The following is a 22,037-nucleotide window of genomic DNA, read 5'->3' on the forward strand; positions in this document are numbered from 1 at the left end:
GAAACTCAGACACAATCTGTTTCCTCCTCAGGTTATTGAATCGGTGGAGGCTGGTGTCTCGGATCTCACGCGGCTTCGTCTGTCCTTCCTTCCTTTTCTCGGTCTCTCCGTTGGTCTCTTGAGGCCTCCCTGACTTTATGTTTTTTGGATTTGTTGGGGTCTGGATGTTTCTTGGGCTGGGGAGGAGTTCTGGTGGGGGGTGTCTGGTCGGTGCTGGATTTCACCTTCCTTGGTTTTCTTCGGTCCCCTCGGGTCTCCTGGTGTTCGATTTAGGTGAACGGTATAAGATTTTTTTTTCTAATAGGTTTTCTGGTGAGCTAACAAACACACGCACGCACGCACGCACACACACATACTCACCCACACACACAAAAAAAAAAAAAAAAAAAAGTATGTATGTATGTATGTATATATGTATATATGTATATATGTATGTATATATGTGTATATATATATATATATATATTTAAAAAAAAAAAAAAAAAAAAAAAAAAAAGAGCAATGATGATGACATTTCCGAATGAACAATACTGAGCTCTTAAAAAAAAAAAAAAAAAAAAAAAAAGAAAAAAAAAATGGGTGTCTGAAAGTGTACCTAATGTGTCCAGTTGTTACTAGTTGACAACATGCTTTTTGTGTGTTTTTAGGAACGAACGTGCTCGGTGGATCAGCGCCCTGGGCCACAATGTCAACAAAGACAAGAATCAGGACAGGACCAGTAAGACAATTGCGCCCCCGTGTGGCTGTTGAATAAAACGCTTGTGGTGTCCAAAAAGAGTCCTTGAATAAAATGCTGTGTTATTGTTGTAGATGCCACGCAGGTGGAAGTGATCAGAACATACACGGCCAAGCAGCCGGATGAGTTGTCACTGCAGGTGGCTGACGTGGTGCTCATCTCACAGACGGTAGAAGATGGTAAGAAACTGATACTTTCATTTGTGTGTCTGATATAATTGTCGATCTTAAGACTGAGATTTTTTACCTTCCTTTGGTATCCATGACAAGCCAAGTATGTTGATTCATTAGGTTGTTCGATGCCCACTGAGCTTGAGGTTTCTCTCTCTGTCTTTATGTCAGGCTGGTACGAGGGCGAGCGTCTACGTGATGGCGAGCGCGGCTGGTTCCTGGCGGAGTGTGCCGAGCCCATCACGTGCCAGGCCACCATCGAGCGCAACATGCAGAGGATGGACCGCCTGCAAGGCCTGGAGACCAACGTGTGACATGGACACTGATGTCTTCAGGGACTTATTCTTTTTCACGCTAGTCCTTGATGACCATCAATAACAGGGAAGACACAAGATGGCCGACATCTTAGGAATAACTCATGGGAACTTGAGAAGGTGACATCAACTTGATGCCTTAAAAAGTAAAAAAAGAAAAAGAAAAAAGTAATAATGAAGAACTCATGAGACACATACTGTGTGGAAGAAAGTATTGGGACACCAGGCCACAAGACACAACCTTGTAAACGAATCCTAAAATGGCTGCTTCAAAACAAAATGGCCGTCTTCCTGAGACTTTTTTGTGGGTCTACTCACGATAGACAAACCGAACAATTTTCATGTTGCTAAGTGAAATTAGCCTTGGGGGCTAAATTATTTAATCTAAGGCGCACTACTGAGCTACTACCATATTTTCTCAAATAGTGGCCCTCTCTCTAATCGACTCCCCGGGTGCGTCAGAAAAAATAAATGCCTCTCAAATATCCGTTCATCCATTTTGTTCATAGATCATCAGCACCAAGACATAAAATGGCGTCAAAACACAATTTTTTGTTGTTGAATGAAGCGCCTCAACTTCATCGTAATTGCCACAAGATTGAGGCAAAGCACTATTTTATCTAAATGAAGCTCCACAATTCACTTCAGCATAGTTCCTTGGCACCAACGTGCCACAAGATGGCCGCAAAGCACCACTTCTGTCTAAATGAAGCTACTGAAGTAGTCTTTCGGCTACAAGTAATAGCATAGGATAGGTGTATAACGCTAATATCATGTTCATAGGCCAAAGTGCCTGCCACATCTGCAGTTAAGTAAATTTATTTGAAGGTGTGTTCCATAGGCCATTGGGTGGGAAGGTGATATTGAAGGTTGCTATTGTGCGCCTAAGGTGGAAAATGACATTTGTTGAAAGCTGTAGGCACTTGTTAAAATAAGACACCTCAGAAAATGCTTACACAGGTCGATATTATGAACACACACACACACACACACACACCCTTTTGGTAACGCATACATTTGTGTGAAGTTGTTCTCTCGCAACTGAAAGTGCTAACAAGGCCATCTGTCACCGCCGTGGGGGTCTGGCCATGGGAAAGTCCTTTGCCCCCACATCCTCAACATTTCCACTTGCCAGCATGAGTTCCAGTAACTTGTAAATCAACTATGTAAATATGTAAAGAAGTCTCCAATTTGTATGTTTTTGAAATACAACACAAATTAAGCAACTTGCTCATTCACCGTCAAAATTGAATGAGAAAGTGTCTTTTTTTTTTCTTTTTTTTTACCTCTACTGTAAATGCTGTAAACGAAATACATGCGGAATTTGTACTGCATGTTTCAGATTGTACAGGTGTACCTAATGAAGTGTCCAGTGACTGTACATATGTCACATCAATTATTATATAATAAAAGCTTCATTGTTGACCTATTGAGGACATTACTTACTGATTATGACAACTTTTTGGCTTTGTCGTCATACATTCGTGTGTTCTTGTTTGTGATTTGATTTTAGGAACACTGGCGATTATATTTAACCAATTCAAAGTGTTGAAAATACCTTAGATACCATTGGCGCTTGTACTGCATATTTTTAAACATTTTGTTTAAATACGTGTATGTAACAGGTGACAGGGAAGACCCAATTAAAGTTTGGCAAACACTGAAGTATACAGTTTTATTTCTTATTGTCATAACATTTACACACTAAATGAATTGTTTTTTCAAATTCTGTACATGGTGTGGTGACTACTGAGGGGATGCAGACTGTCACATGATGTGCTTTGAAAACCAGGTGACCGTTCACAGCGAATACAAAAATCCTGCTTTCACTTTCTATTGTCCAACTCGTCAGAAACGACCAAACATTTGGTGGTTTTCGAATATATACTTCGACTAACCTGTGATTCTTTCACTCAGGTCTCGTCCCAAGCTAATTGTCGTCATCCTCGTCATCATCGTCATTGAAGTACATGTGTTGTCCCCTGGGGGCCCACGTCCTGTCGTGGCCTCTGGCGCCACCCCTAGCCGCCGCCGTTGATGTTGTCGTCGTCTCCTGAGTGGTGATGAGGTCAATGATGGCCGTGATGACGGCGCAGTCTTTGGACTGGTGGTTCTGCCAGTCCACCGGGGCCGGCCTGCGGATCTTGTCCTCCAGCAGAGAGTCCAGCTCTCGCTTTAGACTCTGGGGGAAGGATAATAAGAATGAAAGCTGCAAGAAGTGATCAACAGGCACTCGAACCCCCTTTTTGATGGTGAAACAAAAATGAATAAAAATGAATACCTTTCAATGAAACAGTATTAGGGAAAATACATTCATAGAAGTATAAAATAGCTTTAAAAAAATGCTTATTCTATGTACTGTTATGTCGGACCTTGACGAGGTGAGCAGTGCGCGCCGGCGACCTGAAGACGATCCACTGGTCCACGGCGATGGTCTCCTGGCCGTCGTCCATCTGGATGGTGACGTCACCTCCAAAGAAGAGGAGGGAGAAGGGCGACACTTCGGTGCAGTCATACAGGAAGATCTGCGGAGTCACAGAAAGTGGCCAATTAGAGGCGGATGAAAAGTGTCTGCCGGTGTAAAAAGAAATGTCATCTTGTCCTCTTAGTTTATATATAAAAATAAAAAAAACACTTGAAAATGTCAGTCAAGCGGCAAAGTGAAGATGTGTGATGCAAGCAGGTCAAGATAAATGTTATGGGTTGAGTTAGTAGAAGAAAAAAGTACAGTGTGTGTAGACCTCCATTTTCCATTATGGACATCGACCATTCAAGTAAAAGCATTTACAAACTGGACTATACAAAACGGAATTTTTTTGCAAAGGTAGAAAGGGATCTTTTCATTCACAACCTATTCTCTGTTAATTCGGCAGAAAATTTTGCTTTGGTTTAGGGATGAGTTTGGAAATTTGGGTTAGAGTAAGGGTTAGGGCAGAAAGTTAGAAATTGGGTTTTGGGGGATCGTGTTAGTGGTTTGGTTTTAGGGTTTGACAATTACAATTGGACTTTAGCAGTTAGGGCTTTGGGGAAGGGGTTGAGTTAAAATTAGGGTTTAGAAATTAGAGTTAAGATTAGGGGTTGGGTTTCAGGGTTAGGCAGTGCATTTCAATTATTATTATTTTTATTATTGTTGTACAGTCATGGCCAAAAGTTTTGAGAATGACACAAATAATAATTTTCTTGAGGTCTTGAAAAAAAAAAAAGGGTCAACACGTTTGCATGAATGTCATTTAATTGTCAATAAAAGCCTTTGACCCTTGTGAAATTATTGTAATTAAATTTCATATCTAAGAAAAATATCTAAAAACACTGAAGCTGCAAACTTTGTGAAAACCAATATTTTGTGTCATTCTTTTGGCCACGACTAAGTACACCTGTGCATAGGAGAGAAGTCCTCCACTGCCACCTACTGTAGTGGAGGTGCAATGAAACGTCATTGCCACCCTTCTATTTCTCTACTTGTGCGTGTGGTCTTTCAAGCATAAAAGCGTTTGAAAGGCAGTTGAAAGGCAGTGTTTTGATCAAATATTCATTGGGGGCTAAAACTGCCAACCTTTAACCACTTGCCCATCTGAGAGACAGTGCCAGAAGCAGCACACACAAATACACAGTTCCACCTTTTACACTGCCTGTAAAAATTGGTAATTCACACCTTATTTATTTATTTAAATTTTAAACAGCACGAAATGGGGTGGACAAAGACAACAATGTCCTTTTCCGCCATGCTGGGAGAGATGTGTGGATATTTCTCCCACTGTTCATTTAGGCATTTTAAATAGTAGGTGTGTGCTGACTCTTAACATGCATTTGGATATGTCTAGTTAATTCTCAACACAGTCACATCCCATTATTTCATTATTTTTATATCCATTATCTGAAAGCAGGATGCCGTATCAGTGCATGAAAGCATAGTTGCAGCAAAATCCCGCCTTTGCTGAGTTCTGGAATAAAAAAATAAAAGAGGGATAAAAATATTCCTTACGCTGCTGGTCCTCATTTTGAGGTGATAGATGAGCCACGTATAGTTGAAGTTGGTCTCCTCGTAGTTGACGGACTTGGGGTGGATGCACACTTTCCCGTCGTGCTTCGTGTACACTTTCACCCTGCACGAGATAACACCGACAGTGTGTGTGTGTTAACACTACAAATCGGTAAAGTCTTATGTCAACTGAGGTGAAACTAAAGTTATATAGGGGTTAGTAATATTAACTCATTTGCTCCCAAAAACGTTGAAATAAGACGTTCTATTTTAAATGTTTTAAGTGTCCCAAAGATGTATTTATACTTTTTTTTTTATGCTAAAGCATAGAAGGCTTTGATGCAGCCTCTCAACTGCAAAGAACGGTTGAAGAAATGGTAGTTATTACACAAACGGCCAGCAGGTGGCAGCAGAGCATTGGACATGAACCAGGACCATGTTGAAAAAAAACCTCAATTACTCAGAATTCTTAATAGATTTGTGAATAATGATGAAACTTAGCTATATTCTAATGCTAATTGCTGCAAAACTGAAACAGATAGAAATATAATTTTTTCCTGATGAAAGAAGAGACTTTAATCTTTCTTTTGGTAGGTTTCATGTTTTTATAGCAATAGAACACAAATATTCTGTGGGCCTTGTAAAATCAGTCAAAATCCAGTAAAACAGCCGGGAGTGAATGGGATTGTTTTAGTGAAAATGGCTGGGAGTGAATGAGTTAAGTGGAAAATAAAACAAATGTGCCCTTACAGAGTCAAAATGGACGGCACTGCCTCGCTATAAACCAGACAATATTCCCCAGGCAATTAAAAAAGGAAAATATCGCTAGTAACATTTTTTACTACATATTCTTTCTGATGGTTAACCCCAATGATTGTTATGTTTTTTTAACACTGAAATATATATATTTTTAAATAATAATAATAATAATAATTTGAATGCAAGATCATTTTCTGGGGTAAATGTTAGTTTTTTTTGTTGAGACATGGTACAGTGACTAAGCAACACCAGCAGATGGCACTGCACATAAATGGTTTCAGCAGAACTGTGCAGCCTTAAGTGACATGATTCTGTCTAACAAAGTTAGATGGAGTAATATTCTAGTTATCATTGTAATGGCAAACTTGGAGTAACTTAGAATTTCATTAGAATGCTGATGCACCAGTTGCTTGTTTTATTTTTTATTTTATTTTATTATTTTGCTTTTAGCTCCTGCCAGCAGGGCTCAGAAGGAAGCACAACTGTGATGAGCGTTTCAGACGGCTATGTTCCAAATGGCACGGCATGAGCCTGACAAAACCATCGCATTGACAGCAGGGAGCAATCTGCACTTGGCCCGACCGTCTGGTTTGGTTGTGAAATAAACAAAACTTACAAAAGGTTACATAAAACATAAGTGAAAGTGTTGAAGTGTCTCAACTTTGAAAGAGATGATAACATCCACAGAGTTTGTATGAAGATTAATATTAATGATTTTGCTCACCCGGGCCTCTTTTTGCTGTGTGATGGTCGGATCATGGCTACTTTAGGATACAGGCCAGCGACAATCACCGCTTTGATCAGCTTCTCGTTATCTACGGGAGGATAAAAGATATCCTATTTATGTAAACATGAACTCTCATCACTTCTATTATTATTATCATCATTATTATTATTAGACAGCTCCTTCTTTCTATCCACCTGAATTGACATTCGAATTGGGGTCTTTAGGGTCCCTGCTGCTGACAAAGCCTGCATGCATGAGATGTTCAGCAAACTGGCCCTTCATGTTGTGCAGCATCTAAATGATAAAGAAAGGAATGCAGACACATTATGTAGCATGAGAAAATGAAGACACTCCGCCATTTCTGCCAATCAGAAGCTTGAAGAAAGTCATATCCACAAAAAACGCCGTAATTAGACAAGCAAAAAAGAGGAAAAAAGTACATTCCATTAGTAAATCTTTGACAAAATATTCTTGTCTGCTAAAAAAAAATAGTAAAAAATAGTAAATATAAAGGGATAATTTGATGTCATACAAGTAAGACATTCTAGAATGCTGACAAATATTAATATAAAAAAATTAATAAAGTTAAATAAGATGTGATTCGTACACGTAATAAATTCTAAAAGGCTAAAATTAAACAAAATAGTCAAATCAATTATATTGCCTTACACATTTTATTCAAAAAAAAAAAAAAAAAACATGTGGCCATGAGAAAATTTGAGATCACCTGAAGCGTGTTGGCAGACAAGAAATTGTCCCAGCAGAAATCACGCTCGCACCGGCCGCCGCGTTGTTTAGCTTCCTGCCAACCCTGACCAATCATTGGACGACAAATCAAGACTGACTGATTTTTGTGTATGACACACTCCAAAATGAGACATGATCTATGCTACTACCTGGAAGGCGTTGACCACAGTAAGGTGATCACTTTTCGAGTTCTGGGAAAGCACTTTTCTCCTCTTATCTGCCATCTCCTCTTTACCCTGAAAAACAGCAAGTCACGGGATATTGTGATCATGTGACCGTGCATGGATTGTTCCTGATGCTGCTTTCATGTGTGAGGGTTGGCGACCTACCAGGGGTATGAAGAAAGGGTCTTTGAAGCTGAGGGAGCCGGCGATTGTCAGCACGGGGTCGAGGCAGCCCAGCAGTGCTCCAAACAGGATGAGCTTTCCGATGTGAGGTTCCACAGGCAGGCGAGCCAGGTGAACACCCAGCGCCGTCAGGTTCTCAGAATGGTCCAAGGCGTTCTGACACATGAAAAGGGATTATCCTTAGATTTTATAAACTGCTCATACAATTATTTCAAATGTGACATGTTTTTTTTAATAAAAATTTAAAAGAAGGGATGTTTGATGCCACTTTTTTTCTGTCTGATACAGGACAAGTATTCATTCAATCCATTGAAAAAAATGTTTTAACTTTTCTTTCTGATGCAGATGATTCATGTCAAACAGCCACAGTGTAGCGCCACCTACTGTTGAGGAGTACTTACAGATTTTTTTTTTATTATTATCTGCCTTTACTATTGGTAGCTGGTATCGGCAGCCTCAATGAGAATCAATACCTGAAAATAAGGCCGGTATCGGCTCCATATCGATACCTGGCATTTAGAGTTCCCCAGTGTTACCCCGCCCCTCCCTACTGCCTGGCCAACCCTGAGTGCTGCTTTAGTTGCCATGACAACCGGGTTGGAGTTCGGTATGTTTCCCAGAGTGTGAAAAAAAAAGTGTGGGTCCATAAAGGCCGTAAAAAGCAAGCATTTAATGAGATTTTTAATTTTTTTATTATTAAGTACAAAAACCATAGGGCACACTGAAATTAGAATAACTTACTAAAATTGTGCTTACTTGCAGAGGTTTAAATATATATATATATATATTTTAACTAAAATGTGTTTTTAGCCACAACCTAATTATCAGCTTTTTTTCTACAAAAAATAAAATTTCAGCTGCAACATTTCCTGCTCCAAGCATGGACATAAACAGTCAAGACTGACCTTGGATAACGTTGACACCGAAGACATAACTGTTTCTGCCCGTTTGAAAAAAAAAACCGGTATTTCGCTCTTCCTTACCAGGTCTTTGAGGTTCTTTATAGCCAGATTCACGGCCTTTTCAGTGGGAGGGTCCAGAGCTTTCTGCAGGAAGTGAGCGATGCCTCCAAGCTTCAATATCTGTACAGAGAGTACAAACCCCATCACACACACCAATACATCTAACTGACACAAATAGAAAAATAAGATCACGCTTGTTGTAATTCTCCTGCTCGACGTGCAAACGGATGCATTAAGGACACCTCTCACCTGCCGGCTTCACTGGGAAAATGTAATCAAATGGTTCGAAGCTGAACTTCCGGAGCAACGCTAAAAACACACTCAATAAAGCTGCAGGTGCAAACACTCGACGGGAGCGACCTTTGCTTTCGTGTTCCATTAGCATGCGCCGAGGCAGACGTTGGAGTGGATTGGGAAGCTTTGCGGCGAGGACGGTAGAAACAAATGGCAATCCATTGCTGAAGAGGCAACGCCCTCGCCCCCTCCAGAGGGCGTCGTGTGAACAGTAAGTCCTTTGTGCTAAGTGCAGTTATTTAGGTAAAAGGAAAATGGTTGCAGAGAAAAAACACTTTAACAAGTCCTCCAAAAACCGTAAGGCCATTTCAGCCAATCAGATGCTCAAAGTTATCTATAGAAAAGCCACAACAACAACATTATTGTGTCAAGTTAGGACTGTGCAATTAATCGAAATTCAACTACAATTTCCATTATTACATTCCACAAATGCAAAAATCAGCATAATCATAGAAAAAAAATTTGACAGCCAGTTTAAAAAGAGGCTTCTGCTAAAACCTCTGAGAACAACTACGCCACTGCCATTTTGTGTCCATGTCGTTTACACAAATCTAGAGCTTCAGTAAGAAACTGGAAACTTGTCACTTCAACAGGTGATTTGAAACATGCTACGTATTTCAAATGCAGCTTGCTTGTAGACATAAGAACCAAAGTGAATTGGAAAAATATAGAATTTTAAAAGTGTTAATATGGACATGGCCTCAATGTGTCACGCTGCTGAAAAATGTAGCTGTCAAACAACTAGAAGATTTGTGCTCTGAGCTGCGCGACTGTGATTGGACCGCACTTTACGAGCAAGCAGACCTTGATCTGCAGGCACAGCTCCTCCAGCGTAGTCCTCATGATTTCTGGTAATTGGTAGGCATCCAGAAGGCTGGCTCGGAGACCGTTGTACAGATGATAGCACTTCCCCGGGCACACTCTATGCATATGAATGCAGAGCAGAGGGGAGAGGGGAAAATGAAGGTTATGTCAGGGAAGAACAAAAAAACTTAATTGAGATTCAATGGCATGAAACTACACTTTGAAAGTAGCTTGTGCTAATTGGGCCTGGGCTCCACTCTGATGTTGGATAGAGCCAGTAGAAGCTGGAAACATTTTTGTTTTGTGACTTTTGGACCAATAACAGGGATGATAAATGGAAAATCGGCATGGCATGTAATCACAATGGGCAGTAACATCCATAAATGGCCCCGGTGAGTAAACAAAGGCAAATACATACGCACCTGCCAGCGCGCCCTTTCCTCTGCTTGGCGTTGGCCAGGCTCACCCACTCGGCCGTCATGGTGCTAATGTTGTTGTTGGTGTCGAAGTTGGTTTCCTTGATCTTGCCTCCATCGATCACAAAAACCACATCCTCTATGGTGATGCTGAAGGAGGTGGGAGAAGGGGAGTGAAATTGCGAATGGAATGAAATCAGACGGAAAACCACTTCAAAGCAAGTGGTTCGAAAATGCTTAGTTTTGACTCAGATTCATGCTTCAGTAGAAATAAAATTGAGCCCTGGGGGGAATTCAGCACCTATTTTTAGAGAAGCGATGGAGAGCACGGACAGCTTCTTTAATTTGTGCGTGAGCACATGAATAAATCCCCAGTTAGTCAGCTCCATTCAAGCCACTATCGCAGTCCTTAATCATTAATCGCTGCTTTGCAGACACACAAGTGAAATTGGTAAAAGCCTCGGGCAAAAATAAACTTTTGTCCTGGCCAGCCACTTCAGACTTACCTCGTCTCAGCTATATTGGTAGCAATCACAATCTTCCGCACACCAGGTGGAGGACGTTTGAACACCTGGGAGGAGCGGAGGATGAGGTTGAGATTGGATTCCAGCGAAATCAGGGAGGAAAAATAAAGCTGGACGTTTGTCTGAGGGGTCGAGAGGTATGGAGGGGGCCAATACTGACCAGTGTCTGATTAACTGTTGGCATGAGTGAGTGCAGCGGGATGATAACAAAACGATCTGCAACAACAAGAAGCACAAACAAGGCAGCATTGGTACTGGCAAAATACAAGATATGCTGTTCCAAGCTGCTGCTGCGTGATAGGTCAGGGGTCTCAATTTACTGTATGTGGGGGCACCAACTAATCCAATCTTCATTGATAACAGTTAAGAACATGAACGGTTCTTCAGAATGTAAACAACATTTGTGACTTTGTACTCTGTCTGCCTGCTACTTTGCATACTCCTCAGCATGTGTAGTTGAGTAAAGACGTCTGATTTCTTAAGCACTGCAACTTTTTCTGTGCATTCAAGTCATGTCAAGGTGCCCCTGTATTCAACAAATTTTGAAATTGGCTGTTCTTGTCATCACCTTTTCTGTTCACGGTAGGTTTTGAAAAAGACAGGCCTGGAACTTGGTGACAGGATATCTTTTCCTTTTACTTGGTGTCGCTTCAGAATTATGTTTCGCCGAAAGCTGTCATGAGCCTGAGCTGTGGCAGCCCATAAGTGATTAAAAACACACAAAACTAGTTCATTAACTCATTTGCTGTTTTTTTATACTAGGGCATACAGAGAAGACTTTGATACAGCCTCTGAACTGAAGAGAGCGCTTGAAGCAATGGTATTTATTACAAAAACGGCCAGCAGGTGGTAGCAGAGTATAAGATATCAACAAGGGCCATGTTGCAAAAGGCCCTCTTTTCCCCACTGTTTTAAACAGATTTGTGAATAATGATGAAACTTTGTTATATTCTAATGCGAATTGCGTCAAAACGGAAACAGATAGAAATATAATTTTTTCCTGATGAAAGAAGAGACTCTCATGTGTCTTTTGGTGGGTTCCATGTTCTTATAGGAATAGCACACAATATTCTGTGAGCCTTACAAAATCTGTCAAAATCCAGTAAAACAGCTGGTAGCAAAGGGGGTTGCTTCAGTGAAAATGGCTGGGAGTGAAAGAGTTAATAATATAGACCACTAAAGGAAATTATTTGTGGTCACTATGGTAATACCAAAGATGATAGGCACATTGTTATACCTTTTGAAGGATGTTCAAATTATGACATTTAGTTGCTTTAATGACATCACGTGACATAGTAATCACAGTGAAAACATGTATGTAGCATGTGAGTGTGTGTATGCATCTACCTGATCTGAACATCTGCTGCGCCATCAGCAGGTCATTGAGGCTGCTAATGTTGTCCCAGCCTGGCAGGAAGACCAAGATGGCTCCTTCCTATTGGATCACATAGGAGTAACCAAAGATAAAGTGAAGAAACTATCATATCCTACTTATCCTTGGTCTTTGTCAAAAACACATATTTACTCCCAGCTTCTTCTTGTCAACAATTTGTCATCACACATGTTGACATTTGCTGCCAAATTCATGGCAACGTGGTGATGGAAAACATTCTATTTTTATTTTGTGATTGATGTTTTTTCATCATTTCACAGCGGTGCTTTTAGATGAGGGAAGAAATACTCTCGGGATGATATTAAATTGGTTGGAAATAACTCATCTTCTCAGAAGAAGCCGGCACGGAAAATATTCTTGGCCGCCAGCATCGCTGTTTAAATTACAGCTAATTGTTAGTATTAGTCTTTTATTAATGCTTAGAGGAAATGGAACAGTAATTTCTGTCATGTTGACATACTATTACTTACTATTTCCCCTAAATATCCATTAATGGCTGCATGTCATTGCCTGAGTGTCTAATCACGGCGTGCTGAAGTCATAATTAACCACTCATACAGCACAGTTGGCTGCTTCCTCTATTCATAATTTTGTCACGGCCAATCAGTCGCTTTCCTTCTCGGCCGTCTGACATACGTCGCGGTCAATCTGCTCGGCTGGCTGAGCGCCGCCATGACTGACGGACACAACGGCTTCTTATGTGACGGGCTAAAGACTCTCTGCGTTAATCACTTGTGTTTCATAGTCCTGCTGCTTAATTTACTTGCATGGTCAAAACAACCCCAATGTATCCCGTGGGATATCCAGTTGTGTATGATTATTTTTCTGTTCTCCTCTTCTTTTCTTTCGCTATTACACACCTGAGGGTTTTGACATTTTCTTTAGGCTGTTTATGATAAATATTTCTATTTCCCGTTATTCCCTACTACAAATAAATGGCTAACCCCGAAAGATGCCTAGGTTCCCACACATGCAGTTATATGGATTATAACCATCTTCTGTGTCAGTTGATTATGATAGATGCGCGCATTATGTCAGCCACGTTGCCCAGCAGTTTACTTGTGAATTTATGCCTGATTTAAAACAATTAAAGTCTTCGCACGACAATAATAACGAAGGGCAATAGAACGTGAAGCTAGACGAGATTGACAAAGATAATACGGAATGAACATGCAGCGGGAGAGCATCTGTACAATCGCTCATTAGCGCTGATCCGCTGCCCAGTTGTCGTGTCATTTTCTCTGATCTTATGTCACTGTGTGCTTGGTTGCTAACCCTGCTGTTCCTTCCATCTGCTCTACCTCCACACATACGTCAAGCAGTGATAATGACGCTCAGTTTGGATTTTCACTGCTATACAGTCAGAATTCTAGTACTTGACCTGATTGTATTCTGCGGGTGTACCTACTAAAATCTTAGCTCACCGCATCATTGAGCACAATATGGCGGATGAGCGCCAATATGAGATCCAAGTCAATCTTGTCATCGCTGTCCAGCATCTCAAGAGTAGAAATCGTACTCTCAGAGTATCTGAGGAAAAACAAATGACAGCTACAGCCTGTTCCCACATTCCATAAACATACATGTTAGGTTAAATGAAGACTTCATTTGTCTATGAATGCAAGTGTAAATGGTTGTTTGTGCCTTGCAATTGGCTGTCAACCAGTCCAGTTTGTGCCCCACCCGTTGCCTCTAGTCAACTGGACTAGGCTCACATGCGATCCTAATGAGAACAAGAGCTATAGAAAATGGATGGATGGACAGCGTGGCAACTCCAAAACTTGCTTGAGTATCACATGGTTTACATTAAACCATGTTATTCTTGGAGCATGGGGACCGAGACCTGCCATGAAGAGCAAAAAAAACAAAACTGTACCTGCCCCTTGTGGGGGTTGACTTGACTTTACCTTCAAATCGCCAAACAACAAGTGAACAAAAGCGACTCATCTTAATTTAGCTCCCATGCGGCGTTCTGTAACCCACCTGGCCTGGAGAGTGCGAGCATAACAAGGCCAGCTCTCCTTGTATTCTGCCTCCTTCTCCTCCTTCTCGGGTCTGGAGTGGCGCCCGTGCCAGAAGCCTTTTTTCCAAGCGGGTCGGCGGTCCTGGTTCTTAGGACGATATCTGGTGAAAAACAACACACAAAAAAACGACACCGTTTCAGCAGTTAAGTGTAACGGTTACGTGTAAATTGAATTCTACCTTGTCATCTCCACAACATCCTCAAGGAGGAACTCCTCCACTGGGAATGTCAAGCCCGGGATGTGGATCATGGGGCAATTGTCTAAAGGTCGGCGGGACACAGAAGGAGCGTAATTATTTAATAAATTCAAAACATAAGTGCTGAAAGATGAGGCTTGTGATTTAGGAAGCAAATACCAAAGTAGTTGGAGAATTTCTCTGCATTGAGCGTGGCACTCATCAAAATGACCTTGAGGTCGTGTCGCACGTCGAGTAGGTCCTTGACGATGGTGAGCAACACGTCTGAGTGCAGGCTTCTCTCGTGGATCTCATCCAAAACTAAATGACTGATGCTTGACAACTGCCTGACAAGGATAATAAGACACACGTTTTATGCGTTTCATTCTTTTTTCTTTTTTTTTCCTTCTATATAGATTTGTGTGTTTACATATGTTGGCTTGCGTGCTAATTGCCTAAAATGATACATAGCTCTGGGATTCAAACAGATGTGATCTGTGTTTGGTACTATAGGAGCTCATCTGTGAATAGGTTATTGGATTCACTGGACTGGAAATATTTATGCATCATACATTGAGTACAAGTATAACTGTACTGCACCAACCTCAGGGCCCACTGCTGTGCAAACATGAGGCATAAGAGTTGCAGCGTTTTGTCAGACTGCCCATAGCCCTAAAGTGACTCACACGGGTCAAGTCGTGCCAATTTTGGGATGAGCACAAATGAGATAACAAAAACTGGCACTCTCGCTTCGGAACGAGGATACTCGTGATGCGAGAAAGAGTGGGCGGGGATGACTCAACTGTGTTTGTGTGTGTTTTCTCTCCCTAAGAGGATGGGTGGTCCTTACTAATGTGTCTAGCACTGACAGTAAGCACAAATCAGTGAAGTCAAGTAACGCAGAGGGAAGAACGGGCAGTTGAAGAAGTTGAAAAATAAATGGCGGAAGGAGAGACACTCACGGGTCTGAGCGAAGCCACTGGAGAATAATGCCCGTGGTACAGTACAGGACTGAACCTTGTCTCCGTGGTAACTGGCTGGGAAATGACAACAAATAAAAGCATTTTCCAAATCAGGTTCTAATAAAACTTCACAGATGACAGAGTCATAAATAAAGTTTGGCATTTTGCGAACATGTTTGTTCTTTAAATGTGTAGATAAGTCCAAGAGAAGAGGCCATTATTTTACCCATTTTCTGACAGTTGGTGTTCATTATCTTTTACCATCTTTGCTACTTTCATCTCCTCCATCATTCTTCCTTTCTTATCACGTACCAGCTGTCGCCAGCACAACTTCAATTTATGGAGCTTTCATTTTGTACACTTCTAATTACAATAGTCAGCCACAGCATTAGTGACACCGGCACAAACTAATGAAATCCAAACATGAGTGCATCACACCGTACAAGTGTGATGCACTCATTCTAGTACATAGTCATACTTGGAGTCCAGCTTTATAATTTGGGTATTATTTACCCTCCAATCAAAGCCAAAACATTACCCAACGTGATTACCCTGAAATGTGGGGTGCATCAAGAGTCCTTTTCTCGGCCCATTCGGCTTGGGAAAAATGTCATGCAACGTACGTAAATATCAGTCCTGTTCAATATTGACATTTGCAAATCAGGAGAAATCTGACAGCCGAACTTTATATTTTATAGCGGCACTTTCAAAGGTGGTGGGTGTGCACTGACTTCCATTTTAACATGTGACTGAATTTGACTAATTCATTCTGAACATAACCACATCCCCAGGTTAAAAGGTTGAGCACACTTGTGCAATTATATTATCTGAGTTGTTTCTTTTAAATTCTCTTCTCTCAAAGATTTTTTTTTCATCTCTTGATTCGGTTTTAGACCACATTAATGTTGGAAAAAGTATTGAAAAATATCTTGGTCTCATTTTGTATATCAGGGGTGGCCAAGTTCGGTCCTCGAGAGCCATTGTCCAGCCTGTTTTCCATGTTTCTCTCCACTAACACACCTGATTCAAGACCAGGATCGTTATCAGAACTCTGCAAACCTTGCTGATGAGCTGATCATTAGATTCAGCTGCGCTGAAGGAGGGAGACATGGAAAACAGGCTGGATAGTGGCTCTCGAGGACCGAACTGGGTCACCCCTGTTGTATATCGTAAAAATCTGGCATTTGAACAGGGGTGTGTAGACCAGGGGTGGTCAAGTTCGGATAACGATCCCGATCATGAATCAGGTGTGTTAGTGGAGAGAAACATGGAAAACAGGCTGGATAGTGGCTCTCGAGGACCGAACTTGGCCACCCCTGGTGTAGACTTTTTATATCCACTTTATTGGTCATTGCAAGTGCACAACATAATATATAAAGAGCAGTAAAACACATGCTAAGCATTTCCATGTGATTTGGGATGAGAGGTCTATCAAATTTAAAATAAAATCAGTTGAGATCTTGAAATGCACTGCACTGACCTCTGCAAGCGAATTTGGTAACCACATGAATTTCCACTTCCGACCTTTTCCGCCCTCTCAGCGGCCACACGCTCTGCCACCTGGGTGATGTGCGAACCGGCAAATTAGCTAGAAAGTCGAGCCGAGTGAGCTACATGTGGAGGCGGCGTACCGAGATGGCGCTTATGCGACGAGGCTGCGTGCAAACCACGCGGCACATCGAGCCCATGCCGCGGTTGATATGGTCGTCTAGGATGAACTGGGTCACCTGGGTGGTTTTTCCGCAGCCCGTTTCGCCACTCACCACCAGCACTTGGTTGGAGTTGATAAGCCGGACCAGCTCCTGATGGCACAACGCAGTCAGATGGAGGAGGAAGGAAAGCATGTTATCAGTGTTTAAAAGTAAAATAAAATGCATAACATTTGACTGTTTTACAATACTTTGGTATTTGTTTAACTTTACAGCAGACAGAAATGAGCAAAAATCCCCAAATTTAAAGGAGTGGGGTGGGAGGGGGACATTTTGGTAAATTCTACAAATTTAAAACAGCTAACGTAAGTAGATTAAATAGACGTGCCCTATTATTTTTCATTTGTGTCCGCATGACTGTATTATACTTTAAGCATTAAATAATAATGCACAAACTGTTAAATTCTCTCTATTCCATTTAATTTGCTTCTTTTTTTTTATAAAGTACAATATAATAGAGTGCTAGTTTTTCCTTATTACAAAACAAAAACGCAAACATTTGTTTTTGCAAGGGAGACTGAAATAGATAACTGGCACTACCATTAATTTGAGATATCAATGTTAGTTATGAGCATGGTCACAAAATGGTATAAACTTGTATATGTTTTATGTTGTTTTTTTGTTTGTTTTGTAAAGCACTTTGTGACAGCTAAGGCTGTTTGAAAGCGCTATATAAATAAAGATGACTTGACTTGTATATTAATGCACCACTGAAGTCATAATTAAGAATGAACCTCTTTCTTCCCATAGGATGGTAACTTCTGCCTGAACATCTATGGAAAAAGACAAAAAAGACGAATTATTATGTATTGAATATTGATGAGAGAAACTGCAAATTCTCACTAAAACTCACCAGCATCTCCTTGTACTTTGCGTGTGATTTCTTATTCTGCAGATCTCTCTTCAACGATTCATCTAGTGAAACATCTCTGGATATTTGCTGAAGTAAGAATTCCAGATCTTTGTCTTTCCTTCTCAGTTTCTCCCTGTTTTCAACCCCCTCCAGTTGCTGTTGCTGCTCAACATCATCACCATCTTTTTTTTCGTCATCATCATCATCATCATCCCAAGTGTCAGGGATGTCGTCTTTAAAAGCCGCCTGAGAGATTGAACTAATAGGGGGAAAAAATGGGAAAGTAAAATCAGAAAGCTTGAGTCATCAATCATTTGTAATTAGGAAGTCAAGTCAGTTTGAATCTGGCTTGCTTGAATGCCACGTACGTAAATAGTGGTCTGTCGAATAGACAGCATGTTTCAATTAATCATCCACGAACAGGTGCATATATCTATTCTGCATTTCCCCTCCACCAATTCAAAATGTTCCCAAGTGTCATAAAATGTCTGTGACAATACAAGCATAGTTTTAATTTATAACTTGTGGCATTCTCAAGAAGCAATCCTGTACTTTTTGTGTTAACTCACTTTACTTTGTAGTTAAAACACAGCATCTATATTGCTACTTGAATCACTTTACATTATTCTTCTTCTTCTTCTCTTATCTATGTATTCCTGTACATAGTGCCCCATAGTGGTTAGACCGGGGCACTACATAACTGAAATACCTGGTGGTACATTTACTGTATATCACGTGTGTCAAGGTCTACTCCTGTGTAGTCAAATGTTGCCTGAATAGAACTGGATTGAAAAATCACTTGAAGAAGACACAAATCCCTTAATTAATACAAGATACGACAAAATATGTAGTGATTCGCCAGCTTGTCTGCTCCGGCAGTTTCATCAATTGCATGCGACATTGATGGAGATTAAGTTGAGAACAGTTACATCTGCCTCCAACTGCATGGCATTCTTGATTGGAACCAAAAATAAAATGGCATACATTACAATTACAAATGTCAACATCTAACCCGAATCTCTCATAAACACCTGGTACTCTCTGCAGATGAGTAAATAAAAGCCTTGGAACAGTGCCTGAGGAAAGTAGTTACCGTTTCTTGCGTGCTGTGTCAATCTCTTCCTTCTCAAATTTGATCTTTTGTTTTTCCTCTTCAGTCATGTCTCCATCAAAGTAGCTGCAACAAGCACATTGGTCAGTCACACCCGAGTAAGAAAAACACTTTTAAAACAGACATCCCTAGCCTGCTATCCTTTAATATTATTACTATAGAATAGTCAACACAACTGCTTTGTCATGTGTTCTAAGGAAACAAGAACAGTGAATTTCCCTCACGATTGAATTAAGTACCTATCTCTGCCAAAAAGCTATCACGTCAAAACTTCTCACCAGTGACCACTTTTACTGTGAGGTGTACGCCAGCTGTCTGATGTAGAACCTCTAACATCTCTGTTTGGTCTCTCCAGACCTGGCTGATCGTTCTGGACGGAGTCGAGCAGCTTGATAATGTGCTGCTCTCTGGCCTCATCCATCTGGACCACTGCCCGCTGCACACATGCAGGCAAAAATTGAGCTTTAATACAGTAAGTTTTTGTGAAAGCAGAGTTACAAGTTATACACGTTATTCGAGCACAGTGTAGTTCTAGCAAATCTGGACAAACAGCAACAGAGTTACTTTAGAGAATAAAAATGTGTAAACATACCGATCTCCGGTCAGCCTGTTTCTTCCTCACGGCTCCGTATCTTGCATACCACATGCCAATCTCTCGGCCCTTCAAATGTGATGGATGGCGACCACCGCTGTTGTCAGGGTCGAAGCTGCCACTCGCACCTCCTTGGTTGACTCTTTCTCTGCTGCTATCACGGTAACCTCTACCGTTACCCCTACTACTACCTCCTCTTCTGTCTCGTCCACTACCTCCGCCTCCATACTTGGAACTCATACCGCCGCGAGAAACACAAGCGAAGTCCGCAAAAAATGACAGAACTTGTCAACACAACCGTGAAGCATTAGCAAGCAGCATTAGCATTAGCTTGGCGTTAAGCGGTTCGCGGGATGAGCTGAGATATACATTTAAAACGAAACACCACTAGCATTGACGTTTACCAACTATTTAGCTATTCTTCCAAATATGCCGTTTGGAAATACTGTAATTCAATAAACGAGCTGTCAGCAGCTATTCTCGCGTTTGTTTCTATCCCACCGGCGTGTCGCACAACGTGACGTCGCCGGTCGTTGTCGCTTGAAAAAGACGTCAAGAGCTGTGATTGGTTTACGCGGGCAAGGAAGGTGGGACTATACGTGTGATAGATAGATAGATAGATAGATAGATAGATAGATAGATAGATAGATAGATAGATAGATAGATAGATAGATAGATAGATAGATAGATAGATAGATAGATGGATGGATGGATGGATGGATGGATGGATGGATGGACGGACGGACGGACGGACGGACGGACGGACAGTCAGTCAGTTAGATAGACAGACAGACAGACAGATAGACAGACAGATAAATAGATAGATAGATAGATAGATAGATAGATAGATAGATAGATAGATAGATAGATAGATAGATAGATAGATAGATAGATAGATAGATGGATGGATGGATGGATGGATGGATGGATGGATGGATGGATGGATGGATGGATGGATGGACGGACGGACGGACGGACGGACGGACGGACGGACAGTCAGTCAGTTAGATAGGCAGATAGATAGATAGACAGATAGACAGATAGATAAATAGATAGATAGATAGATAGATAGATAGATAGATAGATAGATAGATAGATAGATAGATAGATAGATAGATAGATAGATAGATAGATAGATAGATAGATAGATAGATAGATAGATAGATAGATAGATAGATAGATAGATAGATAATTTCATTGACTAACCTAAAATAACCCATTAACACAGAACTAATATGCACGTGACTGAAAATGAACAAAAATAACTATGACCGTATATTAAAGATTCATTTAAGGGGGAAAAAAGTGTGCAAGGTAAGCTTGAGACCTCTAGCAATTTACAGATTGTGCTGCCAGTGCAAAGCAGGATCAAAGCTCGGTGATGCATCTGGAATGACCTTTTGTCTTGGCCTAAAAGGTTTCGGCCAAATGAAAAAGATCTAACCTGATGGCCTATACATCGCACTCTATTAAGCCAGGCGTCACCTCTTAATAGAACCTACTTGTACGGTATACTCTCTTCCAGCAGAGAACCTCTGAAATTGAAACAAGAAGTCACCTTTTTCAAGCAATTATGACTTATAGCAGAGTTTTTAGCAAAGTACTGTTAATACATTTCCATTTGACTTCTTCTTCTTTTTTTTTCTTTTTTTTACTTCTCCTGTTTGGCTACTTATGCATGCAGTATACAGTAGATCTGTTAGCCTTGATGCCGTAACAGCTTATTCTGTGCAGCAGGATGTTTGATACACTTCTCTATGTTGTTATGTGAAAACTGAAAAGAGATGTGTATTTATTGGAAATAACAGAGAAAAAAGAGAATAGAGCAAATACATAGTGAACAAAAGCAGTAGGTAGTACAAAGGAGTTGGAAGGGATGCAATCAAAGGTATCACGACAGGACATTGTCAAAACATACCAAAGATAAACACGTATCGGCTAAACTATTTGTATACAAACCATTTAAAAGTCAATTTTCCATGACGTTTCCGAACCAGACCAGCAAAGCAATTTTTCTGTAATAGTTCTGAATTTTGTTCATACTAGCTACAAAACAAAATTGACACTTTTATGTTCTTTACACCTTTAATTTTGTTGTTGTTGCTTATTCTCACTTGCATCAATTGGACAGTTCTCAGGACTTTTTTTTTTTGTCTAATCCTGTTGGGATGTGACAAATTTAAATGAAGCAGTCACATTTCATCTGGCTGTCAACCAAATGGTGAACATCATAAAACATGTGTGTGAGAACATGAGGAGGGATGGAAGGTGTGCGGGAGTCATTCATGGCATATTATGAAGACCTTGCACCCAACATTCACCTCCTCCTCCTCCTCCTCCTCCTCCTCCTCCTCCTCCTCCTCCTCCTCCTCCTCCTCCTCCTCCTCCTCCTCATCCTCCTCCACCCTGTCTCGACAAATAATTTCCACTTTCCTAACA

At 40.9% G+C, this 22,037-nt stretch overlaps 2 protein-coding genes across 5 annotated transcripts in view; one reads left to right on the top strand and one right to left on the bottom strand.

The window, feature by feature from the left end:
- Positions 1-2,885, top strand: part of LOC147171381 (rho guanine nucleotide exchange factor 26-like) — a 29,642-nt gene extending 26,757 nt beyond the window's left edge. For both annotated transcript variants that reach the window (XM_086079857.1, XM_086079858.1), the window contains exons 13-15: positions 648-718; positions 811-915; positions 1,078-2,885. In XM_086079857.1, coding sequence (XP_085935983.1) covers positions 648-718; positions 811-915; positions 1,078-1,220 — 319 coding nt within the window. In that variant the 3' untranslated portion in view covers positions 1,221-2,885. The remainder of the gene's footprint in view (positions 1-647; positions 719-810; positions 916-1,077) is intronic.
- Positions 238-20,142, bottom strand: dhx36 (DEAH (Asp-Glu-Ala-His) box polypeptide 36). Of its 3 annotated transcripts, XR_015095504.1 has the most exons (28): positions 19,599-20,142; positions 19,285-19,442; positions 18,989-19,072; positions 17,896-18,154; positions 17,777-17,815; positions 16,965-17,135; positions 16,814-16,893; positions 15,334-15,408; positions 14,552-14,718; positions 14,375-14,456; positions 14,156-14,296; positions 13,597-13,702; positions 12,127-12,214; positions 10,940-10,995; positions 10,762-10,826; positions 10,262-10,405; positions 9,840-9,957; positions 8,763-8,861; positions 7,762-7,935; positions 7,582-7,668; positions 7,413-7,496; positions 6,880-6,979; positions 6,683-6,773; positions 5,203-5,323; positions 3,593-3,745; positions 3,119-3,402; positions 983-1,358; positions 238-257 (listed from the first exon to the last, which is right to left on the bottom strand). XR_015095504.1 is itself a non-coding variant. In XM_086079856.1 (27 exons), the coding sequence occupies exons 1-26, from the start codon at positions 19,836-19,838 to the stop codon at positions 3,151-3,153; spliced, it is 3,234 nt and encodes a 1,077-aa protein (XP_085935982.1). In that variant the 5' UTR covers positions 19,839-20,142; the 3' UTR covers positions 585-1,358; positions 3,119-3,150. The 3 variants fall into 3 exon arrangements, 2 of the variants coding, with proteins under 2 accessions (XP_085935982.1, XP_085935981.1); XM_086079856.1 differs by lacking the exon at positions 238-257 and having other exon boundaries at positions 585-1,358; XM_086079855.1 differs by lacking the exons at positions 238-257; positions 983-1,358 and having other exon boundaries at positions 2,882-3,402.
- Between the last annotated feature and the right edge of the window lie 1,895 nt (positions 20,143-22,037).

Source organism: Leptonotus elevatus, chromosome 7 (assembly GCF_054856555.1).
Source record: "Leptonotus elevatus isolate MCC_2025b chromosome 7, RoL_Lele_1.0, whole genome shotgun sequence".
Taxonomy (NCBI): domain Eukaryota; kingdom Metazoa; phylum Chordata; class Actinopteri; order Syngnathiformes; family Syngnathidae; genus Leptonotus; species Leptonotus elevatus.

What these genes read in the sequence shown, in the direction of transcription:
- dhx36 (XM_086079856.1), bottom strand. Translation starts at nt 19,838, where the DNA reads ATGAGTTCCAAGTATGGAGGCGGAGGTAGTGGACGAGACAGAAGAGGA. An exon ending in AGCTGTGCCTGCAGATCAAG is followed by an intron (nt 8,862 to 9,839) that starts GTCTGCTTGCTC and finishes CTCTCTGTACAG; the next exon opens with ATATTGAAGCTTGGAGGCAT. An exon ending in TGTCTGCCAACACGCTTCAG is followed by an intron (nt 6,980 to 7,412) that starts GTGATCTCAAAT and finishes TTTATCATTTAG; the next exon opens with ATGCTGCACAACATGAAGGG.